This window comes from Phyllostomus hastatus, unplaced genomic scaffold (genome assembly GCF_019186645.2).
Source record: "Phyllostomus hastatus isolate PE091 unplaced genomic scaffold, TTU_PhHast_1.1 phas_contig_38, whole genome shotgun sequence".
Classification (NCBI taxonomy): Eukaryota; Metazoa; Chordata; class Mammalia; order Chiroptera; family Phyllostomidae; genus Phyllostomus; species Phyllostomus hastatus.
In genome coordinates, this window is record NW_025333869.1 from 22,066,574 (window position 1) to 22,080,416 (window position 13,843).

Below are 13,843 nucleotides of genomic sequence, written 5' to 3' on the forward strand. Positions count from 1 at the left end.
GGGGGCGGATCCTGGAACCAAAGAGGCGGGAGATGGAGAGAAGGAGCTGCCAAGAACAGAGAGGCCTGGGAATGACTGTTGAGTTGGAAATATTTTTGGCATCCTAACACCACCTAGCATTTTAAAATGTGTAGCACGTGCCAGGCACTAAGTACTTTCCATACTTTATGTCATTTAACCCTAACAACATAAAAGCACAAGAGGAAGGCATTATGATTATTTTTCCCTCTGAAGCCCAGAAGGGTCGGGCACTTACTAGAGGTCTCATGGGAAGCCACACTGAGAATGGACCAAGCTTACAGTCTTTCTTGGGGGCATTTCATAGACTGTCTCACATGATGCGGCATCTGTTGCGTCCACCCCCCAGAAATAGCCCCACAAACTCCCAGAAAAGAGTGGAATGGAGAGTTCTTCTCCAGGCTAAGCGCCCCGACCCTCCCACAGGCTCTGGGCCAGCACGGAAACCTTCCCTGTCCCAACGCTCCAGGACAGAGACACCAGCAGGGCCCCACAGACACCTGGTCTCGTCCGTCCCAAGAAAACAATGCTGGAAAATCCCCTGCCGGTGTACCATCCCCCCCCCCATGCCCCTGCCCCTGCAGCCACATGTTCTGTCTCTGTGGCCCAGCCAGGGACAAGTGTGTGGGCTCAGGTACAGGACTCCCAAAGTCAAGGGTTTCAGGTCACACTGGTGAATCAGTCGCCTCGGGTTTCTTCTCAGACTGGGCAGCACACGAGGTCGGCGTCAGCAGATCGGACCCTAAAAATAGGCCCTCAGATGCCAGTCTGGGTGGCTGGGTGTGCGGTGCCACACGCCCTGCGGACAAGCACCTCCTGACCCAGCGTGGCCCCGGCGCGCACAGGTAAGGCCCTGGGGTGGCGAGGCTGGCATCTCTTGGGTCCAGCCAAATGTTCTTCGGGGGCCTGGGTATAGAAATTAGAAGCCCCCTTCCCACCCTATTTCTGGAGAGATAGAGAACAGCTGACATCCTTTTAGTGTGAAAGGCTTCTTGTTACCCATTTTTCTCTAGAGACTTCATGGAATTTTCTCTACTTGCCTCCCTCCAAATCTGAGCTTCAGCTCAATGCCTGTTTCTAAAGGGTAACGGGAGGGTTAAAGCTCAGCAGAGGCAATGGACGCATTGTATCACATTCGAGCAAGGTCTGCATTTGTCCATTTAGCCCATGGAGGGGGGAAAGTCTCAGCAGGAGGGGTGGGTAGAGGCACCAGAGTGACTCACATCATGTGTAGGGCAACCCAAACCAGAAACCCAAACCCCACAGATGAGAATTCTCCCTACGCATCATTTGGACAGAAGGACTATATATTTTTGAAATCCTCACCTGAGAATATGTTTTATTGAGAGGAAGGGAAGTGGGATGAGGTCGGGGCAGGGAGGGAGAGAGAGAGGGAGAGAAAGAAAGAGAAAGAGAAAGAGCGATTTGAGAACACCAGTCTGTTGTTGCCTTCTGTTCATGCCCTGGCCAGGGGTCCAACCTACAACCTAGGTATGTACCCTGAGTGGGGATCAATATTTTCAAGCTTTTCTAATCCTGTTTGGGAGGATGGGGCTGAGGGTGATGCCTTGGTAAATATGGGGAGACTGAGTCACAGAGGGACAGAGCCACTGGACCAAGATAGCAGCGTGTGTGAGGGTAGCAAGATGGGAGGGCGTCCTGTGTCTCAGACCAGGGGTCTTCCCTTAGACCCTGGCGCCCTTGTCCTATGGCCCCAGTGGCAACTCATGAGCCTGGAATGCAAGAGCTGTTGGGAGTGGGAGGCTCTTACTGCTCCGGAAAGCTGGAAACATCCCAAGGGAAAAACTCAGAGTAAGAAGGGAGGGGGCATGAGGAGTGTTTGTAGAGAGGCCTCCTCCCTTAAGGCCCTAGCACCCGAGGGTCCCTGGTACTCAGAGCTTATTCTGTTGCCCTGACTTTTCCCTTGGGGCCCCTCCTTGTCCTCTTCATGAAAAGTCATCGTGGTCCTACCAAATGACACTTATAAACAACACTTGAAGGGCTGCAAAGTCCTGTCCAAAGCCTTGGGCAAAGGGATGAGAGGTGGGATGTGGGCTGGGGAGTGAGGGGGAGGTCAGTGGGCCCTGAGGCCTCTTTGGGGGCTGGGGCCTGGAAACAGCCACTCCAGGGCCTGGTGCCAGAGGTCATAGCTCTGTTTGTCCTCTTCAGCCTGACCCCAGAGCAGGTGGTGACTGAATTTTCACTTCTGGTGACCGTTGATGGTTCCAGGCCCACCAATTCCACAGTTGTTAATATCTGCCAGGCACCACCAGCGGATATTAACATCTGGAGAGAGTCCTTTCTCCTCTTCCCAAAGCCTTGCTGTACTTCATACGGGGGCAATTGAGCCCCATCACCTGCAGAATGTTCAGCCTTATTTATGCCCCATCCGGTTTGCCACAGCTACCCCCAGAGACCCTCATCCCCATTCAAACTGCCCTGCTCACTCTTCCCTACTCTTGGTTCAGAAGTTAGCTCCCAACACAGTTGGGAACTCTCCACCCACCCTTCCCCCTGCCTCCTTGCTTCCCCTTCATGAAACATTCTCTGAGCCCATGGCAATGTGTCAAGAACTTACATTGTCTCATTTAATCCAACAACCAGAGAGGTGGCCATTATCACCACTGGTGGATGAGGAAGCTACCGTAAAGCCCACATACATGAGACTCAGGCCAATGAGAGTCCTTTCCTGGACTTCACACTAGCCTGTGCTCCCCGTTGGGGAAGGACTCAAACTTGAGAGGCCCAGGCCTGCTCTCAGGAGCACATACTTGGTGACCAAGAATGGAGTGACCTGTCCATTAGCATGGGCTGGGATACTTGGCTGCTTGGGTAGAACCCCAGCCTCTCCACTTACTAGCTTGTTGTCGTGTTACTAACAACCTTTCTGACCCTCATTTTTTTCATCTGTAAAGCGGGGTCAGCTATTCCCTGTCTAGGAGGTTTTGAGAGTAGATAATCACTGGGCATATGATAAAAGTAACCAACCATATGATCATTTCTCGGAGTCTTGCCAGGCCCTTGATTTTTCAGTGAACTTTTGTGGCAGCTTTAAGAGGTGGGCACTTGGCCCCCAGCCTTCCCAAGGCCCAGAGCCTCCGCTGCTCAGCATCAAGAGACAGGCCTGGTGAGGAGTAGCAGCCCGGCTGGGAAATGGAGGGGTGGGGCCCCATGGTGAGGGCCACACCGCGGTACTCTACCCTCCTCCATCTTTCCCTGCACAAAAAAGCCTCCTGTGCCCAGGGGAGGCACAGTGGGAAATGGTGCTTGAAAGACCTGCACTGAAAGGCCATCTATTCCTGAATTCACGAGCTGTGAGACTGCCGGCAGTGTTCCCACACGTCTTCAGAGGAAGCGAAGGCTCAGCTGCTCAGGAGTCAGGAACCACAACTGGCCCGATCAGACGTCACAGCCGCTCAGCCCCTGTACCAGAGTCTCCTCTGCCCCTCAGGGCCAGGCCACAGAGGGAAAGTCCATCCCGGCTGGTCGGCCCCCTTGTCTGAGAAAAAAGCCGAGTGTGGGCCTCCAACAGTTTCCCGGAGGCCCAACCCTGCCAAACCAAGATTGGGGAAATCAATTAGGAGTTCATAAATTACCACCCTGAAGCACTTTGAAACCATTTGAAGAGTTAATCAAACAAGTTAATGACATCAACACCATTGTAGAAGGAATATTAAATTACCTCTTTAAATGAAGGCTTTTGTTTTTTTAATAAAAGAAGTTTATATTAATTCACATAATTGCCTCCTGTTAACATTCTTGCCAGAATAAAAAAAGAAATCTGTTGAACTTGGATTATGTCTGATACATTAAGAATTAAATTATAGGCAACAAAAAAATTCCTGGGTTTTCATGTCCAAGTTTTAATTTTTAAAAGATCCACAACTTTTATTTCCTGGTTGGGATCATTTTTGTAGATTTAAGATGCAAAAGACAAGCAGTGACTTGTAGAAAATTAAAAATATGTATATTTTTATATGTACCCTGCTGCCAAATTCCATCCCTCCACATACCCCGGCAGTAGGTATTACTCTCCTAATAGAGTAATTTACTCAACCACAGTAATGTTTCTAGTCCCCACTTCTTTCCAGGCCCCTTCCAAGCCCACCTTGGGTGGTGTCATGGAAGAAATGTGGTGTGCATGCATTTAAACACAAACTTTCCCCCATGATCCCAATGCATTAGGAGCATAAATATGCAGTGCACATATATGCACATATACAGAACAGGAGATTTTTTTTAAAAAAGATTAGATTATAAACCACTCTATTAAACCAAAAACTTCTGGAAGGCAGAGACCTCTCTGGGTTAGTCCATCTCTGGCTCTTAACAGGATATGTGAATATAACTTGGGGGTGGGCCTAACATCTGAGGTGAAGCCAAAGAGGAACCGAGGCCACTTCCCAACCCCACTCGTGACCCACCAGAGCACCCCGATGCTGGCTGACTTAGACTGAACCCAGGCCAGGCTAAGGCAAGTCAGGGACACTGACTCTGACACCATGGGGGACAGGTGGCGTACTGCCCTCTTCACCTGACATCTGTCTCCAATCAAAAGGAAAGACAGTTGCCCTCAGACATGGATTTACCCTGAAGCTTCAGAACCCCACACTGTACTGGCCTCTTCCAAGGCCCTGTCGCTATTTGGTGTTCTTTCTCTTAAAGATACTGTGGAAGCTTCAGGACCCACAAAACTTGAGTTCCCTCTGGTTTCCTGAAAAGCACTGAGGGACTAGAATGACCTTCTGATATGACCTAGGCCTGGTTGCTCCCACCAGAGACCTCAAGGAGGACACATCTCTGCCTTCAGGGAGCTCACACTCATTGGGAGAGTACTGAGTGCCACTCTGGATGTTAGGACCACCTGGTCAGGCCTTGTCCTGAAGGCCACGTTCCTGTGCCTCAGCCCACAGGTTTAGGGTGAGAATCTACTGTGCCAGAAAAATTCTAAAATATAACTACCATAGGTTTCCCCCTTCCATATACTCAAATAATACCTTTTCATCATAGAAATTTTAGAAAAGATGTTTCCGTAAAAAGAAGAAGAAAAAGTCACATATAATTTCATCACCCTAAAATAAATATATAGCCAGTGTTACTATTTTGGTGAAATGGTTTTTTGTATAAGAACAGAATCACATTGTACGTGCTGCTTCACAAGTTTCTGGCTTCTTCCCTCCACTGGTGCAGGCCTCTTCCCTCTGATTTCTCAAAGCCACCACAAACACGGCCATCTGTCATGTTTAACAGCATCACCCCAGGTTTGGGGTGACACAGAGAACTGACATAACTATGGGGCACTGTAAAGTTGATGGGAATCCCTATGCTTAGTCCTGGGGCTGTGCCCCCTTGACACACCTCACCTGGCTGTCTCTGGACACAAGCCCTCCCTCCTCCACCCTGCAGCAGGGCCCCTGACACCCGCTCTGGGAATGTTCTAGAGAGCGCAGAACTCCCCTTTCTTTCTTGCACAGAATGGTTTGCTCCCTGTGTTTCTCTCCACTATTTTCTAAGCCTTCCCTTTTTCTCATCAAAAGTATACTCAGATGAACCCTGGCTGGTGTGGCTCAGTTGGTTGGAGTGTCGTCCTGTAAACCTGAAAGGTTGCAGGTTTGATTCCCGATCAGGGATCATGCCTAGGCTGTGGGTTTGTGTGTGCACGAGAGGCAACTGATCGATGTTTCTCTCCCTCTCTCTCTCTCTCTCCCTTCCCTTCTCTATAAAATTAATAAGCATATCCTTGGGTGTGGATACAAAAAATTTTTTAAGTATACTCAAATGATATTTTTTTATTAAGCAGGAGGCCTGTTCTCTGGCTCACATTTCTGGGCATGGCTACCTGGCCAGTGTCTGTAGGTTCAAGGGGTCCCCTTAGGGATTTAATTGTCCCATTAAAATGAATAATTCATCTACCCAGATCCTTCCATCTTCCACCTTAGAAAGCAAAAGGCTCAGGCTAGGTTTTTTGTTTTTCTGTTTTAAAAAGCATCTTTATCCCCTTGTTGTAGCTCCATTTTATCAAAAAGGAAGTGAAGCTCATACGTGTACACCTGAGTCCTCAGTGGCGGCCTGAGCTGTGAGAGCAGAGAAGGGCCACCAGACTGTGAATGGAGGGAGAGAGGGACAAAGAAGTAGAAGAGCCCCAAGGAAGTGCCAGGTCCCTGGAGCAAGAAAGATAGCGTAGAAATCACAAATTAGAAGTCACAAGCAGCTTCCTGTCCAGACTATTCCGCCTGGCTAACACATTTAAAAGAATAAAGACACAGTTATTCATTATAAAGTATAATTATTTATTAAAAGAATCCAAAAATAGGAAACAGAAAGAAAATCTCCCTGACATTTGCCCAAAGTACTGACATTTTTATTTATGTATTTTTTTTGACATGGAGTCAAATTATGGTGTCAAAGTTACAGGTTTTGGGGTTTGTTTTTTTTTTTAATTGTTGTTCAGGTACAGTTGCCTCCATTTTCTCCCCACCACTCCCCCCAGCCTCAGCCATCCCCACCTTCCATCCTGGATCCTACCTCCCCTTTGGCTTTGTCCATGTGTCCTTTATACATGTTCCTTGACAACCCTTCCCCCTTTTCCCCCATTATCTCCTCCCCCCTCCCCTCTGGTCACTGTCAGTTTGTTCTTTATTTCAATGTCTCTAGTTGTATTTTGCTTGTTTGTTTTGTTGATTAGGTTCCACTTATAGGTGAGATCATATGGTATTTGTCCCTCACTGCATGGCTTATTTCATTTAGCATAATGCTCTCCAGTTCCATCCATGCTGTTGCAAAGGGTAGGAGCTCCTTCTTTCTTTCTGCTGCATAGTATTCCATCACGTAAATGTACCATTGCTTTTGATCCACTCATTTACTGATGGGCACTTAGGCTGCTTCCGGCACTTGGCTATTGTAAATCGTGCTGCTATGCATATTGGGGTGCATAGGTTCTTTTGAATCGGTGTTTCAGGATTCTTAGAGTATAGTCCCAGCAGTGGTATTGCCAGGGCAAAAGGAAGATCCATTTTTAGTTTTCGAAGGAAACTCCATACTGTTTTCCACAGTGGCTGCACCAGTCTGCGTTCTCACCAATAGTGCACAGGGGTTCCCTTTTCTCCACATCCTCTCCAACACTTGTTTGTTGATTTGGTTACGATGGCCATTTTGACTGGTGTGAAGTGGTATCTCAATGTGGTTTTAATTTGCATCTTTCTGATGGCTAGAGATATTAAGCATCCTTTCATATGTCCCTGGCCCTCTGTATGGCCTCCTTGAAGAAGTGTCTGTTCAGTTCCTTTGCCCATTTTTTAACAGCTTTGAATTCAGATCAAAACCTCTCCTCCTTGGGCAAGGGAAACCTTTAACCAAATGCTAGCTGTACCATCAAAAATTCTGAAATGGAGTTGGAATTAACAAGGGGTCCCTGTGTTATTTCTGGAAATAACTCCTCAAGGGCAAGGCCACTGTTTCACAGAGGAAATGGCACTCCAGGCCTTAGTGGTCAAGTACCACTTGGCCCCTGCATTCTCTGTGGTCACAGTATCTTTGTTTTAAAATTAGCTCTATCTTAGGTTAGTTTCCCACAAAGGCAGACCCTGAAACCAGGGTTTGGGTGCTGGTTGTTTATTTGCTAGGTGCTCTGGGAAGCACAGTATGAAATGGATAAGTTAGACTGGGAGCCAGCAGAGGACGCGTGAGGGAGCAGGGGGGCCACTCTGGGCGAGTGGCACTGGAGAACCCAGCGAGCCTCCAAGAGGCTGGAGAACAGATTTCAAAATGGTCCCACTCAGGGTGGAAGAAGTTGGGTTGGTTGTCCACCAACTCCTGCCCCTCATTGCAATGACTTCTGGGAGTAATGCTCAATATGTTAGGCCTGATCAGAGCAAATACTAGAAAACTCTCTGAAGTAGGGAAATACCAGGGCTTGAGAGAGGAAGCCTTTTGTGTTTAAGGACACTGTCCATTTATAATGCAGTGAGCTGACCAAGGCCTGAGGCAGGACAAGGAGAGCATCTGCCACAGCTTCCGACACTTACAAACCCGCAGGTTTCTCACAGAACGCTGCCTTTCTGAATCCTCAGAAGAATGTCAGATGATCTGGGCTTGCATTCCCACATGGGATGGGGGGCATATGCTCTCCCATGTGCCACAGTCCCCACCACTCCCTGATGTCTCCTGCCTGAGGTCAACAGTTAGATTTTTGTGTGTTTGTTTTATTCTTTAACACCCAAGCCATTCCCCTCCTCTGCATAACCTGGCAGACCCCTCCAGGAAGGAGCCGAGTCTGGTACCCTTTGAGGAAGAGGCAGGCTGATGAAGCACAGAGGCCAAGTAGCCGTCAAGTTGGCATTTGGTTTCCTGGGACCAAACCTTTAAATATGAAGCTGTAACAGGAATCTGGAGGCCTCTCTTGACAACCTGCCCAGCTCTCATTATGACATTTAGTCTGTGATTGATATTGTGTGTGTCATTGAGACCTTGGCAGTTAATCTCTGGGTCGAATCTATGGAAACCAAACAGAACAGATTTGTCTTCCCCTTCCATTTTGGCTGTGATCTGGGAAACAGACGGTCCTGGCCTCTCTGAGATTTGGAGATTTGGGAGCCACGCAGAGAGGGATGCACACAAGCCGCCTTCAGGATTTGGAAAGATTACAGGTCTGTGGTTTCTGGCCGGCTCTGCGCTTTGTTCTCTTCCCCCATCCAATCTGCACGCTGGAGGATAATAGATCCCAGAGCTCCTCTGCGTGCCAAGCTGCTCTGGGTAGACCGCGCCACTTCCTCTTCTGTCTGGAAATCCAGCCGGGGCTTTCAGCACGGAGATGGGGATGGGGATGGGGATGGGGATGGCTCCTTCCACAGAATACTGGAACAACGGCCTCAGCCAGGGTGAGGTCAGCTTCAGTGATCAAAGGAGGCAGGCAGAGGTTTCAGAATGCCGTTCACTCCAGCATCTCCCTGAAATCACCTCTTCTGAAGCCTCCTTTAGTGGCAAGCAGGGTTTGAGACAGCCTGCACCTCCAAATGTAGGTATATGGTGCCCAGCTTCTACTCATTTTGAAATAAGAAGAGTTGGTGCCCTGATGGGCTGAGCTCCAGACCTCCCCAAATCAAGGCCTGAAGCAAAGAGAGCTATAACTACATGCTTAGGAGACAGGTGTCTGTGCTGGTGCCCACCACAGAAGTTTCTGGTCATCCCTTGAAACATCTCCTTCCTTGATGACTGGAAATGCCAGCAGGCAGGCCCCAGAGTAATTTCAGGCCTGAGCCACCACCCACTACAGGGCTTTGTCCCTCCTTTGCTCACCTTCCCTCCTCCTCCAAAGTAGCCCAGAGGCTCTGTCCTGTGTCATCAGCTCTGGCTGAGTCCCCAGAACAGGCCTCACAGTCCTTCACTAACCCATCCCCTCCATCCCCCGTTCACTCTTTCCAGTCACTCACTAAGCCATTTCCTCATTCAACAAATCCTTTCTGAGCACCTCCTCCGTGTCCGACACTGAGGCTACAGAGATAAGCACCACTAAGGAGCCATCTTCAAGAAGCCCAGCTCCTGCCTTGCCCCAGTCCACACCCTTGTTCCAGTGTAAAGATCTAGCCTCCACTCCAGTGAGAAGAGGAAAACATACCGAGCATCCAAACTACCCCTCTCTTGATGCAGAAGCTCCTTGACTTTTTAGCCACACTCTTGGGAAATGATACAACTTTTCTGAGTCTCAGACTCACTTGGTAGCCTGTTGAAATATAGACTCCTAGGCCCCTACCACAGTCCAGGGTGCCACCCAGGAACCTGTACTTTTAGCAAATGCCAGGTGATTCTGAGGGTCTTTAGATCACACTTCAACAGACTCTGGAGAAGGGTTACCTCTGCTGTCCCTCACTCCCGTCCCCCAACTCAGGATTCTGCAGAAGGAAGTCACCAGTCCTGGCTTTCCCATGGTCTCTGAAGACACACACTGCTAGCTATTGATCTTTTCAACTTACCTGCTATGAACTTGGGTGAACTGAATTTCCCAGAGCAGTGGTTTCAGCTCTTTCCTTTTCAAAACGTTCTTTAATGGAAAGTTACAAACACACAAGGAAAAACAGTAACTACCTCCCAGCTGTCACCCAACCCCCACCACCCATGCCCACGGCCAATCCTTCCCCATCACACCCCACTGGTACCCTCTACCCCACAAACAATATGTGATTCTATTTTTCCAACTGTATTATTCTTGAAGCAAATCTCAGACATTGTGTTATTCCACATGTGAATATTGCATTTGTGTTTCTCAGACCAGGCCCTCTGGTCTAATTTGACTGTCCTCTGAATCTCCTGCACATTGGGCATTAGAGCTAGACTCTGAGGACTCTGATCAAAGAGGCTGGTTTCCTTTGGCTGGACTGCCGTCATGGGGTGTGCCCTCCCATCAGAAGGCCCGCACACCTGGGCATCTGGCCTTATGCTGCTGGCAGTCACTGGTCACGCCCACACCGCTGGCTCGTCAGGTGTGGTGAGATGGTGCTTCCCTCCTTTTTATTACCTGCAATACTTTAGAAAACAGGCCCAGCAGTACAGTTTATATCAGAAAGGAGTGATAAATAATGCTAGATTCTTCCCCTTTACTTATCTCTCTTCAAAGTAATGAGCTGGTTCCAGAGCATCTTCTAACAGTGAGTGAATAATTGTTTTGTGCAGCATTACAATTTAAATGTTTAATGTGTTTCAATCCACTACAGTTATTTTTATTTTTCATGTTCAAGTTGCCTCTTCCAATTGTGTTCTGAGTCCTTTTGGCAGAGCTGGTGGTGTTTGAGGCTACCAACCCTTTTTCATATTCTTCGAACCCTCCTGCCTGCCACTCCTCAGGCTGAAATTCCCTCCCCTCAACCCTCAGCAATGACTTCTTCTCAGAATACTAAGGCCAAGTGTTACAAACATTCTCAACTTAGTTTTCCTCATCTGTAAAGTGGAGTCAATATAGCACCTACCTCGCAGGGTTGTTAAGAAGATTAAATGAGCTAATAATTATAAAGCACTTGTAACAGAGCCTGGAACAAAGTACATGCTAGATGAATATTTGTTAATAAATAACATCCTGCCCTGGCCAGGTGGCTCAGTAGTTGGAGGGTCATCCTGTACACCAAAAGGTCATGGGTTTGATCCCCCAGTATCCCCCCGGTCAGGATACATACCTAGGCCTCAGGTTTAATCACTGACCATGTACAGGAGGCAACCGATCGATGTTTCTCTCTCACATCAATGTTTCTCTCTCTCTCCCCCTTCCTTAATCTCTCTAAAAATCAATAAAAACATATCCTCAAGTGAGGATTAAAATAATAAGAAAAATAAATTACATCCCTTCCCTGTCACTCACTTCCATGTCTCTCAGTCCCTCCATCCTCTTCTGAGAGCCTGAGAATAACTTCCCCTTCCAGGCTGTCTGAGCATAAGTGCACCAGTCACTCAGCTCAGGGAGCAAACCCTGGCCAGTTCCATATTGAGCTCATTTCCTTGGGTTCCTTGGGAACTCACCTCTTCCATTCCACTTGCAGAGCCAGGCAAGCTCTCCAAACATATGCTGCAATCTACCCCCACAGCTTTCCCATTAGGGACGTTTCTTCTGACACCCTGGCAAGTTAACACGCCTGCCAGTGTCCTAGCATGAGAGCTGCAAACATTGGCTTCAACTGTCCTAACGAGTCGATGAGCACTCACACCCCAAGGCTCCCGGAGCCCCGAGGATGTGCACGGTGACCCAGACTAGACAGGCCCTGGATCGACAGGTATGCCCTTTCCATGGGTACCAGCTCCCTGCTGGTGTTGAGTACCACAGCCCGGAAGGTCAGGGGCCTTCTGGGCCTTCCTATTCCAGTTCAAAATGTCCCAAGTCAGCAGATTCCAGTCAGATAAAGGAAAAAATAAGCACCAAAGAAGGAGTAAAACAGGGGTGTCCAATCTTTTGGCATCTCTGGGCCACACTGGAAGAAGAGTTGTCTTGGGCCACACATTAAATACACAAATACTAACAAAAAAAGATCCATACATAATTTTCATGATATCTGCCACCACCGGTGAGCAAAAAAGTCCTCACATAAAGACCATATGCAGCGGCCCTTTGAATAATCTTTTTTTTTTTTTTAAGATTTTGTTTCTTTTTCGAGAGGGGAAGGGAAGGAGATAGACAGGGAGAGAAACATTAATGTGTGGTTGCCTCTTGTGCGCCCCCTTCTGGGGACCTGGCTGGCAAACCAGGCATGTGCCCTGACTGGGCATTGAGAACCGACAACCCTTTGGTTGGTAGGTCCATGCTCAATCCACTGAGCCACACACCAGCTAGGTCTCAACAATCTTTTAAAGTCTTCACACAGTTCCCAAGTTTGTGATCACTAACAGAAAATGTACATATCACTAACATAGAAAATGTACATGTACTAAGTAATGAAACTTAGTATAAAACTTAGTAATAAAACTATTGTTTTAAGTAAATTTACAATTTTGTGTTGGGCCACATTCATAGCCATCCTGGGCTGCATGCGGCCTGTGGGCAGGGGTTGGACACCAGCAAGGCAGAGTCTGCGAGTAAAGGAAAGGAGGCAAGGGGCTGACTGCCTGAGGGATTTCTGTCCAGAGTCTGCTGCAAATTCACCTGCGCGGGGCCGGAGGGTCCGAGCACTCTAGCTCTGGAGACACTGGGATGTTGAGGGCGCACTGTTTAGCTGCCCTCACAGCCTGCCTCGTTTCCCTCTGTGGCCCAGGAAGAGGGAGCAAAAGCAGAGCAGGCCTGGGAAATGCCTGCCGAATTTTGAGATCAGCTTATTCCCATTCCCACCTCTTCTCGTAAAGCCCATTCCCTACCTCTGTCCCCCACTAACCCCAATCTCAACCTTCTCTCATGACCAGCTGCAGAAAGGAGAAAATTCGCTGGCTCCAAAATGACATCCGGAGAGCCGAAGACAAGCCTCAAGAACGCCTACCCATCTGCCAAGAGACTGCTGCCAAAGGCGGAGGAGGAGGAGGCAGAGGACTACTGTACCCCCGGAGCCTTCGAGCTGGAGCGTCTCTTCTGGAAGGGCAGTCCCCAGTACACCCACGTCAACGAGGTCTGGCCCCAGCTCTACATCGGGGATGAGTAAGTGCCCAGGCCAAGCCCAGGAGAAGGCAGCCAGCCCCTCAGGTCACACCTCCTGCCACCTCCTGGCCATGAGATTTTACTTTTCAGGTTAGTTGTTCTGTGAGAACTCTATCAGTTAGGGCTGGGTTTATCTTCATATTTCAGAAAACTCAGTAAAGGGGTTTAAACAAGATAGAGGTTGATTCTGTTGTCACATGAAAGAAGTACAGAGGACAGAAGCTGGGAGTGGTGTGGGTCTCCAGGGTCATCAGGGACTCAGGCTCCTGTGCCTCTGCTCCATCATCCCGAGGATGTGGCTTTCTTCTTCAAGGTTTCTGCGTGGGCTGAGATGGCTGACAGGGTTCCAGCCATCATCTGTAGGGTCCAGACTGCAAGAAGGTAGAGGGAAAGTGAGAGCAAAAGGGCATCTTTCCAAACAGAAGTCCCACCACCCAAGACAACCCCTGCCCCTAGCTGCAAGGGAGGCTGGGAGTCTTTTATTTTAGCTGGGTGCAATACCAGCAAGAATAAAGTCAGTTCTCAGGTTGGTGGTAGAGGAGCACATCAACGTATGTGTGGAGAAGCAAAATGCAGAAAAGTTCAAGTGGCTGTCTCCTTCTCTAGATTTTTATAGCCACCATTCCCCACTCTTCACACAACTGGGAAACTCCTACTGCAAATACTACTACTACTAATAATGCCTATGATTTATTGAATACTTTGTGCCAGGTACTGTGCTAATAA

At 48.5% G+C, this 13,843-nt stretch overlaps 1 protein-coding gene across 2 annotated transcripts in view; it reads left to right on the forward strand.

The window, feature by feature from the left end:
• The first annotated feature begins 753 nt into the window (after positions 1-753).
• Positions 754-13,843, forward strand: part of DUSP29 (dual specificity phosphatase 29) — a 34,202-nt gene continuing 21,112 nt past the window's right edge. The window contains exons 1-3 of one of the 2 annotated variants that reach the window (XM_045842191.1): positions 754-863; positions 8,574-8,663; positions 12,889-13,117. In XM_045842191.1, the coding sequence (XP_045698147.1) occupies positions 12,921-13,117 (197 nt within the window). In that variant the 5' untranslated portion in view covers positions 754-863; positions 8,574-8,663; positions 12,889-12,920. The remainder of the gene's footprint in view (positions 864-8,573; positions 8,664-12,888; positions 13,118-13,843) is intronic. The other variant, XM_045842192.1, reaches the window with a different exon arrangement.